This window comes from Puma concolor, chromosome D4 (genome assembly GCF_028749965.1).
Source record: "Puma concolor isolate L17-30 chromosome D4, mPumCon1.1.hap2, whole genome shotgun sequence".
Classification (NCBI taxonomy): domain Eukaryota; kingdom Metazoa; phylum Chordata; class Mammalia; order Carnivora; family Felidae; genus Puma; species Puma concolor.
The window spans coordinates 62771212-62790063 of record NC_141679.1 but is presented as its reverse complement, the minus strand read 5'-3'; the positions used below and the strand labels follow the sequence as shown (position 1 = coordinate 62790063).

The 18852-nt window shown below is 39.7% G+C and overlaps 1 protein-coding gene across 2 annotated transcripts in view; it reads right to left on the bottom strand.

Moving 5' to 3' along the window:
* The window catches only part of STX17 (syntaxin 17), a 66368-nt gene extending 47823 nt beyond the window's left edge, over positions 1-18545 (bottom strand). For both annotated transcript variants that reach the window (XR_015242893.1, XM_025913012.2), the window contains exons 1-2: positions 18485-18545; positions 9555-9740 (exon numbers count right to left, since the gene is read on the bottom strand). Coding sequence is in view for 1 of the 2 variants with exons in the window: in XM_025913012.2 (XP_025768797.1) it covers positions 9555-9677 (123 nt within the window). In the remaining variant the exon portion in view is untranslated. The remainder of the gene's footprint in view (positions 1-9554; positions 9741-18484) is intronic.
* Positions 18546-18852: the final 307 nt, after the last annotated feature.

Here is an 18852-nt window from a genome sequence, read left to right as displayed (position 1 = left end):
TATTTACTGGGATGAACACCGAGTAACGTATAGAATTGTTGAATCATTATTTTGTACAACTGAAACTAATGTAACACTGGAGATTAATCATACTTGAATTAAAAAAAAAAATGACAGGACACCTTGGTTAAGAGTCAGACTCGATTTCAGTTCAGGTCATGATCTCATGATTCGTGAGACTGAGCCCCACATTGGGCTCTGCACTGAAGCATGGAGACTGCTTGGGATTCTCTCTCTCCCTCTCTCTCTGCCCCTACCCTGTATGCACATGCTCAATCTGTTTCTGTCTCTCAAAATAAATAAATGAATATTTAAAACAAAAGAATGACTAGTTGTGTGACGTTTGCGAACTTGGGCAAATCAGTAACTTGGACCTCAGTTCACTATTCTATAAAAAGAGCAGGTTGAATTAAGTCATCACTAAATTTATTTCAGTTTTAAAATTTTATAGTTTTAGGGTTTATCTGTTCATATATATGAAATATTCATGACCATGTAAAAAATTCATTATAATAATACTTTATGAGTAGAGAGAGGGGAAACTGAGAGAAAGCAACGTTGCTTCCAGGGCCAAAAGAAAAATGTGGGCTTAGGCTGTAGAATACTTTCACACCAGAGGAATCTCTTGTAACAGTCCAGGTGGTTATCATTACCTTTTCTCTCTAAGCCTACTCCCATTTTTTGGCTAATATTTTCCACCCACTATTTCATGAAACACTTCCATGGTGCAAGGCATTGGGTTTCTAGGACAAAACAGCAAAAACTTCTTACATTATTCCCTCAAGCCTTTACTAAAACATATATCCAGTAGGCAATGCATTAAGATATTTACCATGAATAACAGGCAATTAAAGTAACTGCAGAAACAGACTCATAAATACAGAGAACAAACTGGTGGTTGCCAGAGGAGAGGGGGTAGGGTAAGGGGCAAAACAGGTGAAGAGGATTAAGAGGCACAAACTCCCAGTTATAAAATAAATAAGTCATAGGGATGAAAAGTACAGCATACGGAATATAGTAAATAATACTGTAATAGTATTATAATAACATTGTATGGTAACATTGTATGGTGGCTACACTTAGGGTGAGTGTTGGGTAACATACAAAACTGTTGAATCAATATGTAGAATACCTGAAACTAATATAACATTGTATGTCAATTACACTGCAATAAAAATTTTAATGTTTTTAACTAATACAAATAAGTAACTACAAAAAAAGTTATGTAGTTCCTGTGTTCAAGAAAGAAGAAAATATGAGCACACTAAGACATGAAAGATATTTTTTTTTCAACGTTTATTTATTTTTGGGACAGAGAGAGACAGAGCATGAACGGGGGAGGGGCAGAGAGAGAGGGAGACACACAATCGGAAACAGGCTCCAGGCTCTGAGCCATCAGCCCAGAGCCCGACGTGGGGCTCGAACTCACGGACCGTGAGATCGTGACCTGGCTGAAGTCGGACGCTTAACCGACTGCGCCACCCAGGCGCCCCTGAAAGATATTTTTAAAAATTTAATTCCTAGAGTTAAAAAAGTCATCTGAAATGAAAAATGCAGTGGATGGGATTAATAGCAGCTAAGACAATGCAAAGAAAAGAATAGCAATAGAAACAATCCAAAATAAAGCACAGGAAGAAAAAAGATGGACAATAAATGAACAGGGCATCAGCAGGTCTTGGGCCAACTGAAAGCATCATAGTATATATGTAATTGCACTCCCAAGAGAAAAGAGAGATGGCAGAAAAAATATTTGAAAAATGAATAACCAAAGCTTTTCAAAACTTGATAAAAACTATAAATCCGTAAGATCTGAGAAACTCCAGAAATGCCAGAAATATGAAAAATGAAAACTATAATACACATGACAATAAAATTTCTTAAAATAAATGATAGAAAAGTCATAAAAGCAGCCACAGACAAAAGGCACATAAAGTACAAATGAACAAAGACAAGAATGACAGAAAACTTCTTTTGAGAAACAATGCAAGCCAGAGAACAACGGAGCAACATCTTGAAAACAATCTAAAACGTAACATGGAATTCTATACCCAGAGAAGTATTTTTTTTAACGAAAGCAAAATAGGGGCACCTGGGTGGCTCAGTTGGTTGAGCATCCAACTTTGGCTGAGGTCATGATCTCACATTTCATGAGTTTGAGCCCAGCATGGGGCTCTGTGCTGACAGCTGTCTGTCTGTCTGTCTCTCTCTCTCTGCCCCTCCCCCACTCACGCTCTGTCTCTCTCTCAAAAACAAAGGGAAAAAAAAAGAAAAGAAAGGAAAATAAAGACCTTTTTTCCAACATAAAAAAATTGACAGTGCTCATCACTAGCAGACCTGTACTGCAATAAAAAGGAAGTCCTTCAGGCTGATGGAAAAATGATACCAGAGAGAAACCTGGCTCTACACAAAGTAATGAGCACTGAAAATGGTAAATATATAGGTAAATATAAAACATTTTTTCTTATGTCTAAAATCTCTTTGGAAGGTAACTGTTTAAAACAAAAATAACAATGTATTATGGGGCTAATAATATACACAGAAGCAAAATATATGACAATAATACTATAAAGATCATGAGACAGGAAATAGAAGTATATTGTTATGAGGTTCTTATAATATACATGAAGTGATTTATGTATATGTGTGTGTGTGTGTGTGTGTATATACACACACATATATAATTATTTGAAGGTAGACTGTGAAAAGTTAAAGATGGATACTTTGAATTATGAAACAAGCACTAAAACCCAGAAATAAAAACAAAGAGGTATAACTAATAACCTAACAAAAGAGAAAAATGGAATTTCTAAAAAAACATGCAATTAATCCAAAAGGGAGTAAAAGAAGAAAAAGGGGACAAAGTACAGATGGGGCAAACATACAAAAATAGCAAGATGGTAGATGTAAAGACAACCATTTGACAAATGTCTATTCATTATAAAAACTCTCACCAAACTAAAAATAGAAGTTAATGTCCTCAACCTGATAGAGGCATCTACGTAAACGCTACAGTTAATATCATGCTTAGTGGTAAAAGGCTATTCCTTAATACTGGGAACAAAATAAGGAGGTCTGATCTTACCACTCCTATTCAACATCACACCAGAGGCCCTAGCCAGTGCAGGAAGGAAGGACACAGTCGGAGAAAGAAGAAATAAAATAGTTTGTCTTCACAGGTGACATAATTGTCAACACAGAAAATATCAAACACTGTAACAGAAATGCTGCATAATATTAGCAGACAGCCCAATGATCGAAAGCCATAAACTGAATATTACTCATGTAATGAAGATAAATAATGATACCTACCCCATAGTGAAAAATAATTCATTGTGCCTACAAAATATCAAAAATAACACCCCCCAAAACAAAGCACAAAGCCTACCTCCCAGGAGTGTGAATCTCCTAATGCATTATTACCATTTGCTCACGTGTCAAGCAAGCTGTAGAAGAGATTAGTGTCTTAGGTGGAGGTTGAACTAAAGGACCTTATCTCTTATAACAATAAAATTCTTTAAAAATTTTTTTTAATGTTTATTTATTTTTGAGGGAGGCGGAGACAGAGTGCAAGCGGGGGAGGAGCAGAGAGAGAGAGAGAGAGAGAGACACACAATCCGAAACAGGCTCCAGGCTCTGAGTTGTCAGTACAGGGCCCGACACGGGGCTAGAGCCCACGAACCATGAGATCGTGACCTGAGCTGAAGTCAGATGCTTAACCAACTGAGCCACCCAGGCAACCCAGTAAAATTCTAAGAAAAATAAGGAGTAAGATAGTTCGGATTTCCTATTACTCGCTACAAGCTATACCTAACTTATATTACATTATTAAAATCTATCATTGCAAATTTTTGGAGAAGCGGAAAAAGCTAAAGTGATTTAGTATGTGTGAAAAAAATTACAAGTAAATCCTTTAAAATTTGGTTGTGAGAACTACTGACAAGCGTTTTTGAACTGTGCTGTTTTTACAAAACATTGTTGTCCATCTACACAGCAGCACTAGAGAGACCAGTGAAAGCACTGCTGTAACTTGAAGCAATTAGGATGTGTTTGGTTGCAAATAACAGAAAACTCAAAAATCTTAAATTACTTTAATAAGGACATTTATTATCTCCCCTCAGAAGCAGCCTAGAAGGTAGTTTAGTTCAGAAGTTTACAAGCTCACCAACTGCCTAAGTTCTATCTTTCTTCTTTACCACTCTCAATAGAAAGTTTTTGTCCTCAGATTTGTCCCCTACTAGCTATTGTTCCAGATACAACAGGGAGACACAAGGCCAGGAGAAGCAGAACTGTTTCCTCTCATGTGTATCTTTCTACCAGTAGGAAAATCTTTTCCAGAAGTTTCCATATCCCAAACAGGCTTTCCCTCCAGTCTCATTAGCCACAACTCTAGGATACAGTTGCTATTCACACACTGACAAGAATGTAATTACTACCATTAGAAACATTATTCACCACCTGTGCTGAAGATTTCCTACTCTGAAGCACAGGAAGACAGACTGAATCAAGGTTCTGTCAAGAAGAAAAAAATGGGGCAGGGGGTGGGGGTGAGGGTGAGATTAAAAGACTGAAATAAACATTCTCAGATTAAAAAGAGAAATGGAAAATTTTTGGTTGTAATCACAGGTTTAAAAACAAATCAAAACAAATCAGTAAATAACAAATCAATGAGACTGATGTTTGATTTTGCACCATGTAGTTTGTGCTTCATACTGCCAGAACAGTTCATGCCACTCATTTTCACACTAAATTATATGTCACCTATTATTCTCTGAATATTTCCTATTTTCTTAACTGCACTGTAAACTTCTTCAGGATTAGAAAACTAATTTTTTTATGACCTTTTAAGAGCTACCAATAAAAGAAATCGCAAACACCAACACTTATGAAAACCTAACATATATTTATTTCTTGCAATTAATAATTTTCCTCCTCATTAAACCTGGAAGATTGAACACAAGCATGTATCTCTGCTCTTTTCTAAAACGCAACTAAAATGACAATAAAGGACTTTAACAGGTATACATTCATAAGAATAATGAGAATATAACAGAAGATATCGGTGGACATGAAATTTTAACCAAATTTGAGAAAATCGAAAGATCACAGACATGTTGCAGACTCAGAAGACCCGAGAAAGCCGAAACATGAGGCTGCAGAAGGGGTGAATGGTGTGGGAGAGGCAGTGAGTGACAAGCCAACAGGCACATCACTACTACCGAAAGGCTCGGTAACCAGACATACCAGCTACCGGGCAGCCAGGAGGATGTATACGGTAGGGCAGAAGGATTGGTTCAAAGCTTAGGGAAGGAACAGGTAGTCTATCTACCACATGCCCTCTCCGCAGGCCCAAGCGACTACACTGCCCTGGTCACCACAGAAGACAACATTCCACAAGAGTGTCTGGTAGTTCCCCATGAAAACTGATCTTTCATTCGCTCCCCCTCCAAGTTACAAGACCTTTCCTACTCCCTGCTACACGCACAAATACCTTCTGATTAGCACTCTTAAATATCAACAGCTGGCCAAGGAAAGCAAAGTCCATAATATTGCAGGCTGACACAGAAAAGAAAGGGAGAGAGTGAGTGAGTTGTGGAGGAGATAAGAATTAAGTTTAAAAAGAAGAAAGAACAAAGAAACTCAGGAAAAACAGACAAAGAGGCAGATAAAACTTAAATAATAATACCCCATGGATGATACTGCATCCATGAAACAAGAACAGGAGGATTCTCTTTAAAAGAAAAAAAGAGAGGACAGAAAACAGAACACAATTAGCAACAATATGATTCTCTTTATTTCATCTTAGCTGGAACGTAATAGCTGATGTGATAGCTGGAGCTGCCATTTTACATGCAAGATAGAAACCAGCTGAGGATCCGAGAGCAAGATAAGAAGAGCCAGAGTCTTTAATGACCGCTGAGCTGCCACTGCAGCCCTGGAGTGCTCCCTAACTGTGAGAGGTTCAAAATAAAAGCAAAAACGAAAAACGCCTATCTGATATGGTACGCTACTTGGGGCTTTTCTGCCACTTGTACTTTAACCATATACTAACACAGTACGTGCTACGCAGTAAGTTTCCTCCCAACCCTGCAACCTGAAACAAAGAAAATTATGTTCTAAGCATATAATCATGTTGTTTCTATCCGCTGTGCTTAGGTCTATCTTACGTTAGCCAAGAAAGCTGGATGCTAACACTTTGATTTCAGCATCACAATCTAATCACATCTACCACGTGCAATACAGTGTAGTGCTGAAGGACCCGTGGCAGAGCGTCACAGGTGCCCACGGCACACTGCACCCATTGTGTTCGGGTGTTGCAGCGTCACTCCACTAAGGCTGACCTTCAATTTCCCTTCAGTGTGACTTTCTTCTTTTAAATTCATACTGGATGACGGATGGCTAACATAATAAATATGTGATCTGTCTACACCGTTCCCCCAGGAAGAATATGCCTTTTTCAAAATAAGGCACTGTCACACACCTGGAGCCCAAACCTAGCTCTTAACTCTTTTGTCCATGGTGAACATTGCAGCTTTTAAATGTTTTTACGTTACCATAAACTATTAAAATATGCTATTCAATCATACACAGACACACACACACACAAGTCACTTTCATGCAAAACTAGAAATCCTACAGAGAGTATTATGATCAAGAATATAGAATAAAACACAGATCAGTAGGAGTTTGCTTAGCTGCAGATATCCCCTACACTGTGAATTATAATTATTCCAACATTGTCTAAAACTTTCACGTTAAGTAAAGATTTCACAAAATGCTAAAGTAAAAATGTTATGGTAGACAAAGAGGAATATACCTCTGGAATAATTTTCTTAGCAAGTCTGGCACAACTAATCAAACCGATAATAAATCCTTCCTATCCCTACCTCCCTTGTTCCCAGGGTTCTGGCTTTTCCATTGATGACTGACTGGGTGGTACACATGGCTAGGACCTGAGGGAATGATGGCAGGCACTTTCATACAGAATAAGTATAAGAAAAGGGAAATGAAAGACACGCCGAACCTCAAAGGTAACATAAGACAACAGTCCACCTATTTCTGTCTTTCAGAATCAACTTATCTGCTAAATTCTTGTCGTCTTTGTAACTGAGCACTTTGATATGAGCTCAGGACTTTAAAACACACCTTATCAACCTCCCACCCAGGTATGATCAATCAAAAGTAAACAACCCTACTTCTATATTAATATAGTACTAAAAGAATGAGCCCTCCTCAGGGCGCCTGGGTGGCTCAGTCAGTTAAGTGTTGGACTCTCGGTTTCTGCTCAGGTCATGACCTCACAGTTTCGTGGGTTCAAGCCCTGAATCAGGCTCTGCGCTGGCAGTGAGGAGCCTACTTGAGATTCTCTCTCTCTCTCTGTCTCTGTCTCTGCCCCTCCCCTGCTCATGCTGTCTCTCTCTCTCAAAATAAATATATAAACTTAAAAAAAAATTAAAAAGAAAAAAACAATGAGCCCTCCTCATTAATGAAAGCATGGAACCCTATAATTTGTTTTGGCTCATAACAAGAATAACCAGTTTACCAGAAAACTCCTCCACCCTAAAAAGTCACAGTACTTATTGTTTACAGATAAAGAAATTAAAAGATGACAAAATACTAATCTTGAATTCTAGATAGCTTCATATTTGCATTGAAATTTCCATCTTCATATTCTTGGCACTTATTGTCTATACTTTTTAAAAAGATTTAAATACTAGGAAGACAGATGGTATCTACTGGGGAAAAAACTGACACTCTTCTTAGTTGTATAATGTGCTCAGGTGAGGGTGATAAATATTGTTTACACTGAAAGGCTTAATGACCACTTCCACACCACCCCCCACCACAAAAAATTAACACAAAGTGACACGGCTTAATATGCATAGTGGGGGAGGGGCACCTGGGTGGCTCAGTCAGTTGAGCTACGGACTTCGGCTCAGGTCATCATTTCACAGTTGGTGAGTTGAAACCCCACACGGGGCTCTGTGCTGTCAGTGCAGGGCCCACTTCAGATCCTCTGTCCCCTTCTCTCTCTGCTCCTCCCCTGCTGTCTGTCTCTCAAAAAAAAAAAACGTTCAGGGGCGCCTGGGTGGCGCAGTCGGTTGAGCGTCCGACTTCAACCAGGTCACGATCTCACGGTCCGTGAGTTCGAGCCCCGCGTCGGGCTCTGGGCTGATGGCTCAGAGCCTGGAGCCTGTTTCCGATTCTGTGTCTCCCTCTCTCTCTGCCCCTCGCCCGTTCATGCTCTGTCTCTCTCTGTCCCAAAAATAAATAAACGTTGAAAAAAAAAAAAAAAAAACGTTCAAAAAAATAAATAAATAAGGGCACCTGGGTGGCTCAGTTGGTTAAGCATCCAACTTTCGCTCAGGTCATGATCTTGCGGTTCGTGGATTCCAGACTCATATCCGGCTGTGTGCTGACAGCTCAGAGCCTGGAGCCTGCTTCAGATTCTGTCTCCCTCTCTCTCTGCCCCTACCCCGCTCGTGCTCTGTCTGTCTCTCTCTCTCTCTCTCTCTCTCTCTCTCTCAAAAATAAACATTAGAAAACAAATTAAAAAGATAAGCTAAAAAATAAAAATTAAAAATAAAAAAATTTACACTGGGAGAGATCATTTTTAAGGAGCAAATCCCACTGACCTGTCCTATAGCAAATGAAACCACATAAACTGCCAAATCAATGCTCAGTACTCAGTAAACCTGATGCTCCCATGAATGCCACAACTCTTCCACCAGACACTGACCTGTCCAGGTTCTATGCAACCTTCAGCACAGTCCCTGAGACTAGTGCTTCCCTCTACCTATTTCCTAAACTGATCTCTAGGTGCTATTTCTCAATTTGGGGCTTTCCTCAATGGGAAGAAGTCAATTTGGGAAATTCCCTCATATCACACAATGATTTACCTCTTTATGCTACATGCACCTAAAGAGGATAGGAGTTACTGATAGACCCCAAAGTTCAAAAAACTTGCCATGAGGTGAATGAAATTAAGGCAGGCCCCTTAGCCAAAGTTCACTGCCTTTACATTATGGTACACTATCAAACGATTCGTATGTTAATTATTAACTACTTAATATGTCAGCATGTACAACTTAAAAGGCATAGTTTCTTTTTTTTTTTTAATTTTTTTTTTTCCAACGTTTATTTATTTTTGGGACAGAGAGAGACAGAGCATGAACGGGGGAGGGGCAGAGAGAGAGGGAGACACAGAATCGGAAACAGGCTCCAGGCTCTGAGCCATCAGCCCAGAGCCCGACGCGGGGCTCGAACTCACGGACCGTGAGATGGTGACCTGGCTGAAGTCGGACGCTTAACTGACTGCGCCACCCAGGCGCCCCAAAAGGCATAGTTTCTATTCTAATATTCCTCCCTAAAAAATGAAGAATATGAGAGGTATATTTGTAAAACAAAACCCAGATGAAAAAATGAATATTGTTAAATCAATAGGAGATGGATATTTTAGCAAAGCTTCTTATCTAATATTCTAAATTTAGCTGAAATGCACAAGTATAAATCAGAATATGTAACTGTTTCTCGTGGCAGAAAATGAAAAAACTCACCTTTTCAATATTTATCTGGTGTTTTCTTAGCCTCTCCAGGTCTGTTGGGATTACTATCTTAATGAATTTCTGGATAGCTGGTTCAAGACGGCGTAATTTCACTTTTTCTTCATCTTCAGACATTCTAGAAAAATGTTATGTCACTTCTACTTGCAGCAACTGTCTTCCCCACTCACATGGAAAAACCTAAAAGGGAAATATTTAAGAATGTTTTTAATCAGTTTCTATTATTTTCAAAAGCCAACAACGAGGTAATTTTATGATTTATTCTAAATATATATTCAACTTAGTTCTGAACTTGAATGACTTGTTTTTTCTTGAAGAAATCTTTTATTTTAGGGGCACCTGGGTAGCTCAGTTGGTTCAGCAACCAACTCTTGATTTCAATTCAAGTCATAATGTCACAGTTCATGAGATCAAGCCCCGCACTGGGCTGTGCGCTGACAGCATAGAGCCTGCTTGGGATTCTTGCTCTGCGTCTCTCTCTGCCCCTCCCCTGCTCATGCTCTCTTTCTCTCTCTTCAAAATAAGTAAACTTAAAAAAATTTTTATTTTGAAACTCTTTTCTCTCCACAAAAGTAATGTATATTCACTTTAAGAGAATATGAAAAAGAAAAAAGAAAAAACAAAAAAGAGAATAAAGTAAAATCAATCAGGGGCGCCTGGGTGGCTCAGTTAAGCATCTGACTTTAACTCAGGTCATGATCTTGCAGTTCATGGGTTCAAGCCCGTGTCAGGCTCTGTACTGACAACTCAGAGCCTGGAGCCTGCCTCAGATTCTGTGTCTCCCTCTCTCTGCCCTTCCCTGCTCATGCTCTGTCTCTCAAAAATACATAAAGATTTTTTAAAAATTTTAAATTAAAAAAAATCAATCATCTCCTCACCCATAGTTAACTAAGCTTTCCATTTTCTTTCTCCCGTTCTTTCCATTTTTTTTATTTTTTAATGTTTTTATTTATTTTTGAGACAGAGAGACAGAGCATGAGCAGGGGAGGGGCAGAGAGAGAGGGAGACACAGAATCTGAAGCAGGCTCCAGGCTCCGAGCTATCAGCACAGAGCCCAATGTGGGGCTCAAACTCACGGAGTGTGAGATCGTGACCTGAGCCGAGGTCGGACGCTGAACCGACTGAGCCACCCAGGTGCCCCTCTTTCCATTTTGATGTCTGGTTTTTTCCATATAAGAATGTATATGCTTAAATACCTTTTTTAAAAAAAGCCATGAATTTACTGCCAAGTTTTCATTTCCCAGTATATCTTGCACAAGACTAACCTTTTTAAAAAAAGATGTCAATGAGGCGCCTGGGTGGCGCAGTCGGTTAAGCGTCCGACTTCAGCCAGGTCACGATCTCGCGGTCCGTGAGTTCGAGCCCCGCGTCAGGCTCTGGGCTGATGGCTCAGAGCCTGGAACCTGCTTCGGATTCTGTGACTCCCTCTCTCTCTGCCCCTCCCCCCTTCATGCTCTGTCTCTCTCTGTCCCAAAAATAAATAAACGTTGAAAAAAAAATTTAAAAAAAAAATAAAAAATAAAAAAAGATGTCAAATGGCAAAATTAGAAAAAAATTCATAACATTTCTGCTTGTATCAAACTTCATTTTTTTAAAAAAAAAATGTTTGTTTATTTACTTATTCTAAGAGAGAGAGTGGGGCCAAAATCAAGAGTCAGCCTTAACCAACTGAGCCACCCAGGGGCCCCCAAACTCCATTTCTAACATCATAATGTAACTATGTAATTACATACTTTAAATATAACATCATATGCAATTCTTTTTCATTGAAGTCCTTTAAACTGCCTCTTCCCTTTCTTACAATGTAGACAATGATGAACATTGTCTACAACCAATACAAATAACCAGTAACAGAGCTGGAATAAGAAAGAATTCCTGAGAGTACTATCAAATGTTCTTTCTAATTCACCAGTAGTCTTCTACCAGTGTTGCAGAATGTCAAAGGGTATATTTTTGGCCCCAGGATAGGTGAGGGCAGAGGCTGGCAAGTGAGCAGGCTCCAGGATCCCATGGCTGCTTCAACTGGAGAAAATTTACTTATATATATTTCATAAATTTGAGCTTATTAGATTTTACATCAGTAAAGGACTCCACAGCTTAACTAAACTTGAGAACCACTGTTGTGCAACCTTGCTTTCATGCCGTCTCATTAGCCCACAACCTCTCCTACATTTAAAAAAATTTTAAGCTATGTTAATCCCAATGGGTTAAGGTGTCTTAAACCAGGGTCCATTATGGACAGAGGTTCCCAAATATACTTTATGGAGTCCCTGAATCTTTATGAATAATTATTAATGTATTTTTTAGTTATTTCAGAGGACAGAGTCCATTGTTTTATGATATTAAAAAAAAAAGAGATCACTCCAGAAGCATTAAGAACTATAAATAATGTTGTTTCTCTCCTTTCCTTCACAGTTGAAAATCCTGAAGTGTTGGTTATATAGACTATCTCATCGACTTAGTAACTTGGTTTTTATGTCTAAGCTTGAAAGCAAAAAAAAGAAAATCTCCACACATCAAAAATAAAGAGAGTTGAACAGCTACAGTAGTTAAGTGGGAATTGGAGATATATGGATAAGTTCATTGCCAAAAGAGTCCACAGAGCTAACAGGAAAATTCATAGCTACGGGACTAGACATAATAATCTAAAAAGGAAATTAAAGGGCATCTGGGTGGCTCAGTCAGTTAAGTAGCCCACTCCTGATTTCAGCTCAGGTCATGATCTCACAGTTCAAGAGTTTGAACCCCACATCGGGCTCTGCACTCACTGCACAAAGCCTGCTTTGGATACTCTGTCTCCCTCTTTCTGTCCCGCCCCCGCTCTCTTGCTCTCTTTCTCAAAATAAACATTAAAAATTTTTTTAAAGAAAATTAAAATAGGTACAGTTAAAAATATTCAAAGATACAAAGGAAGGAATAAAATATTTTTACAAGTTAGGTAATACTATGAGATCATATCAGGCTAACCTGAAAAACCAAGTACAAATTTGAAAAATAAAAACCTAAAATTAGGTTAAATAGTAAACTATGTAGCTGAAGAGAGAATTATTGATTGGAAGATATCAGTCAGAGGAATAAAGAGATGGAAAACATAAACGATAAAATGAGAAGCTCAGTAACAAATAGGAGTCCCATAAAGGAAAAATAAAGAAAGTGGTGAAAATATCATTCAAAGCGAATATGCTGAAAGAAAACAAAAAGAGAGAATATGTTGAGAATTAAGATGCAAGACCTCAAACTGAAAATGTACATAAGCCCCAAGAAGCATACACTTAAAAAAAAAAAAAAAAAAATTGCCCCTTCCTCGCTCGCTCACTCTCTCAAAATAAAAAAATAATTTTTTTTTAAAAAGAACTACTGGGGCGCCTGGGTGGCGCAGTCGGTTAAGCGTCCGACTTCAGCCAGGTCACGATCTCGCGGTCCGTGAGTTCGAGCCCCGCATCAGGCTCTGGGCTGATGGCTTGGAGCCTGGAGCCTGTTTCCGATTCTGTGTCTCCCTCTCTCTCTGCCCCTCCCCCGTTCATGCTCTGTCTCTCTCTGTCCCAAAAAAAAATAAATAAAAACGTTGAAAAAAAAAGAAAAAAAAAATTTAAAAAGAACTACTAAAAGGCACACTTTAATAATAAACCCAAAGGAGATGAATGGTGAGGAGCTATGATTATAATAAAGTACACTGTTACTGGGTGGATAAATGAATGAAAGAAAAAAAGATTTATTTTGAATAATAAAAATCTTTGCATGTAAATTATTATTTTTCTATAATGCATCTTTTATAGAAGCATAGTGTTACATTACATAGATGCTCCATAATTTAATCATCTGTTGCTGGCTATTTAGGTTGTTCCAATTTTCCACTATTGTAAACTACACTACAGCATAAGTACCCTTCTTACACATAAATCCATACTACCATCTATGATGGTTCTTCAAAATAACTAGAAATAGTATATGTGCACAAATTTTTTTTAAGTTTTGATACCACATGTCCCAAAGGTTGTGCCTATTTACATTCCCATTAGCAACATATCAAAATGCCCATTTATCCATATTCCCACCAATACATGGTATGGTTCTCCTTAGACATTCAAAAATGGTAGGATTTATTTATTAGCCATTTGCACTCTTATGAATTGCCTACTAGTGCTATGTATCTATTTTACTACAGGGGATGTCTTTTTCTTTATTATATTTAACATATAATAGACTCATAAATTATCAATTATTTGTCTCACAATGTTCCCAGTTTATCACATTGCTTGTGTTTTTCTCTACCATGCAGATTATATACTATAGGAAGAAATCTTTACATCTACCACCATTCCTATTTTCTTACCATACCTGATACTCAATATATGCTGATGGAATAAAATATTTTTTCACATGTCTCTTCTTCATCATTTCTAGTTCCATCACTCCAACAATGCAATATGCATAGCACCTTACAAGTGTCTTAATTGGCCTGCCTTTAGACTCTTTCCCCTCTTCTAGGTTTTTCCTCAGACTACCACCAATTAATAGAACTCAAACACCAACTGCAACATGCTACTCCTCTGAACAAAAACTTCCAAGAGTTCCCTATTATTTGAACAAAAAAATACAATGTTCATAAGTAGATAAACCCAATCTAAGTATTATCACCCAACCTCTACTTTTGGCATTGCAGTGATGCTCCCTCTGTCTAGATGTTCTTTTATATTCCACCTGCCTCTAAAATTTATGTATCATTTGATACACAACTCTAATGTTTCTGCTTTCCCTTCCACTAACCAGCTTATGGTGTACATAACAACCCTAATTATTAAATATTTGACTTGTTGGCACTGTTCCCCGATGCTATGATGATTTTTTTTTTTTTCAGTTCCAAAAGTGATATTTCCAGGTTAGAGTTGTGCATGATTCTACCCTCAGCTTTCTGTGTCCAAGGAAAATCTGGTGTCTCATTAAAGCCATCTATCAGGGAAGACATTTTGCCCCAAGAACCTCCCTAGAGACTTTTCTAACTCTTGGTCTCCCTCTGGCCAGTCTTTTTTTCCTTCTCGCCACCATTTCCATTTTTATAAAATTATAATAAAATGCTTATATAACACTAAAATGAGAATACAGTATAAACTTGGTTTGCAAGCATAATGCATTCCAGAAACATGCTTGGAGTCCAAAGCACTCCTATCAAAGCAAATTTCAAGAAACATTGGCTCAGTTGTGATCATGTGACATTCAGCACCATGTAGAAGTACTACTCCTATGGCAAAACACCAATCATTTATCAAGTCAACTTTTGTTAGAAATGTTTGCTCATCTTGCAGAACACTCGCAGACCAAGTTACTTGCAATCCAAGGTTTTACTGTATAACATTCAAATAATTGCATAAATCATGATGTTATTAAAACAGAAAGTTGTCCAGCAGTGGCTCCAATCATAAAATAGCTCAAATAATCTTTGTAAGCTGCTAAAGGAAAGTCTTCATCCAATATACAAAATGTGGGTTTATTTATTTTTTATTTTTATTTTATCTCTACGTTCAACGTGGGGCTCAAACTCACAACCCCGAGATCAAGAGTCACAGGCTCTACCAACTAAGCCAGCCAGGTACCCCCAAAATGTGGTTTTAAAATATAATTGAATAATAGGTAAAAGTGTATTTCAACATTTCTTGATCTCACAGTTCATGAGTTCAAGTCCCACATCTGGCTCTCTGCTGTCAGCACAGAGCCCACTTGGCATCCTCGGTACCTCCCTCCTCCCTGCCCCTCCCCGGCTTGCTCTCTCTCTCAAAAGTAAACACGCGGGAATGTTTGGGTGGCTCAGTTAATTGGGTGTCTGACTTTGGCTCAGGTATGATCTTGCGGTTCTGTGGGTTCAGTCCCACATCAGGCTCTCTCCTGTCAACATGGAGCCCACTTCAGATCCTCTGTCTCCCTCTCTGCCCTTCCCTTGATCATACATGGCTCTCTCTCTCTCTCTCTCTCTCTCTCTCTCTCTCTCTCAAAAATAAACAAACAATAAAATAAACACTAAAAATACATTTAAAAAATTGGAACGTATTTCCAATTAAGCCACAAAAATAAAAAATACATTTACATTAACATCACAGCTGTGTAAAATATGCCTATAAAAGAGACAAAACACACAAAAATGCCTAACCTCCTAAACTTCTGTACAGTTGATTTCCTTGTAACATTTTTTTAAAAACGTAATGAAATATTTGGGGTGATAGAATTGTTCTGTATCATGAAGGTGGTGGTAGATAATATAATTACATGCATTTGTCAAAGTTCACAGAACTATACACTACAAAGAATGAAACTTTGAAAATTAAAAAAAGAACACAAAATGTGGAGGAACACAAAATGGAACACATGCTATAAAAAAAAACAAAACTATTACCAACGAATAGCATAACCACACTGAAAGAAGTGGGGGAAGAAAATAATCTAGGTAACTGGACAACAATTTTTTTAAAGTTTTTATTTATTTATTTATTTATTTATTTATTTGAGACAGAGAGAGAGAGAGAGAGAGAGAGAGAGAGAGAGAGAGAGAGAGAGAGAATCCCAAGCAGGCTCTGTGCTGCCAGTGCAGAGCCTTACGCAGTGCTCGATCCCACAAACCATGAGATCATGACCTGAGCAGAAATCAAGAGTCGGATGCTTAACCAACTGAGCTACCCAGCTGCCCATGGAAAAATATATTTTAAGAGGATACTAAAAGGCTGAAGACAAAAAGAACTACACACAACTATACTGTATGCTAATCAGTAAATTTGTTTTTTTATAGGAGTATGAGTAAGAAATCCTGAAAATCCTTGATGTGTATACTAGGACTGAACAAAGAAGAGAATATTTTGTAGAAGATGAAAGACACATGTCTGTCAAAGAAAGAATAGGGGCGCCTGGGCAGCTCAGTTGGTTGAGCATCCGACTTCAGCTCAGGTCATGATCTCCCAGTTTGTGAGTTTGAGCCCCACGTCGGGCTCTGTGCTAATGGCTCAGAGCCTGGATCCTGCTTCCGATTCTGTGTCTCCCTCTCTCTCTGCCCCTCCCCTGCTCATACTCTGTCTCTCTCTCTCAAAAATAAGTAAATATTTTTAAAAACGCTTTAAAATAATCACAGTAATAATCAATGAAGGCAACTTCCATCAATGGATGGTAAAGTCAGCAAGTGAAAAGTCTGAGGAGAAACAAGATACCTGCATAGTTTAGAAACTCTCCCATTACAAGGGAAAAGTAGTAAATTTATGTTAGAGAATCATAGCAGTCACCATCTTAACCAAGTGATCAATAATATCAAAAGCAGTGTCTCATAACATGAACCTCTCATATGAGGAACTGAGAAGGTACATCCACTTCCGCGGCATCAACAAAAAATGCACAGCTGTAATCTAATCATAAGAATATATCAGACAAAATCCAATTGAGGGACACTCTACAAAATAACTGACCAGGATTTTTCAAAAGTGTCAAGATGTGGAAAAACAAGAAAAGACTAATGAGCCACTCCGATTAAAAGCAATGTGGGATCTTATACTGGATCCCAGAACAGAAACAAAGTCCATTAGTATAAAAAAATTATGAAATCTGAAAAAAAAAAAAAAAGTGGTAGTTTGGTTAATAGAATTGTACTAATGATAACTTTTAAAATTTTGATTACTGTACTATAATATATAAGGTGTTAACATTTTTTTTTTTAAAAGCTGTAAAGAACTTTTTTTTTATTAAAAAAAATTTTTTTTTGAGACAGCACAAGCGGGGTAGGTGCAGAGAGGTGGGGTGGGGGTAGAGGGACAAAGGATCCTAAGCTGGCTCTGTGCTAACAGCAGAGAGCCCCATGCGACGGCTCAAACTCGCTAACCCTGAGACCACGACCTGAGGCTCAACTGACTGAGCCACCCAGGCGCCCTGAAAACTCTATTCTTTTGAAACTCCTCTGTAATTGTAAAATTATTTCAAAATAAATAGACTTCTTAAAAAATGTATTAACTGATGTTTCACATGGGCCAACTGACATTTATAAGTCAAGAGCTGCCCTAATACTTGTGGAGGCGGGGGTGCCAGGTGCTCTGCAACCGATCCTTGGGTGCTTACAACTATTATTACCTGCGTACCCTTAACACTCAGGTTTCCCGTGAGGAAAGAGTACTGGGAGGTTCACTAAATTACTTAAGAGGTTATTTAAAAGTGAAACAGCCCCAATTACCAAAAAAAACCTCCAAAACTGCCGGCAACCTTCCGCCCCCCAAAAGCGATGAACACCGTCCTAGAGATCCCACAGGTCTTCCCACTGGTGGCCCCGAATGTTCTCAGGCACGTCCCCCCGAGACGGGGCACTGACTTGGGAAAGAAAAGTCATGGCCCCAAGTCCTCCCATATGGTCTCTTCTCTAAGCCCTCTGATTCTGAATTTATAAAGGAGGGAGTGAGATGCGGGACCTTCCAGAACCACCTTCCGATGTGGCTGACAGGAGGCTCCGATTTCTGGCTCCCCAGTCCTCCCCTCATTGCCCCCGAGCCTGGAGTCGCCTCTCGCTCGCTGTGTCGCCCCCGGCACCCCTGGGCCACAAACACCAGACGCCGCCACCTGGGAACGGATGCACGAGCGGTCTCGGGACCAAGGCGCCGGCGACCCTGCGACCCGGACGACCTAGGGCCCACACTGCGTCACGGGCAGATCAGGCGCAGGAAACTTTCCCACCCCGCGACCCCGGGAGGCCGCCAAGCTCGCCCTGTCGGCCGCCTCCCAACACCCGCTTCGAAGAGAGCTTCCAAAAACGAAACCGCCACTTCGTGGAGCCAGGAGGACCCCCAAAGCGCTCGCACTCCGGGCCTGATGCCGGGCTTCCCACCCGGCGCCTCTCGCGCGCGCGCGGGTTCAGCGCCCAGCCGGACAGGGCCTGACGCCCCCGAAGCAGCCTCCCGCAAACCCCTTACCTCCCGCCGGGGCGCTCGAGGCCGGTTGGTGTGCACGGCGCAGGCGCGGGCGCGACGGGGCGGGGCGGGGCGTCGTGATGGGCGGGCTGGGCTGGGCTGGGCCACGCCCCCTCCCGGCCCTTTTGGGCCCAGTGGGGCGTGGCAAGGTCTCTGTAGCTGCTCCCAGCCGCAGGAATGATTTAAAAGAGTGGTCTTGGTTTACGTTGGGGGTTGTAACATTGGAGCCAGAACGAAAGAGACTCACAGTCGTTTTTTTAGGTCTCTTTGTTGTGTTATCAGTACGAGATAATTCATACTGCATAGCCTTCTACATTCTGCAAAGTTTTCCCGTCCATTTTCCTGTTTTAACACGGATTTTGGTGGGCTAG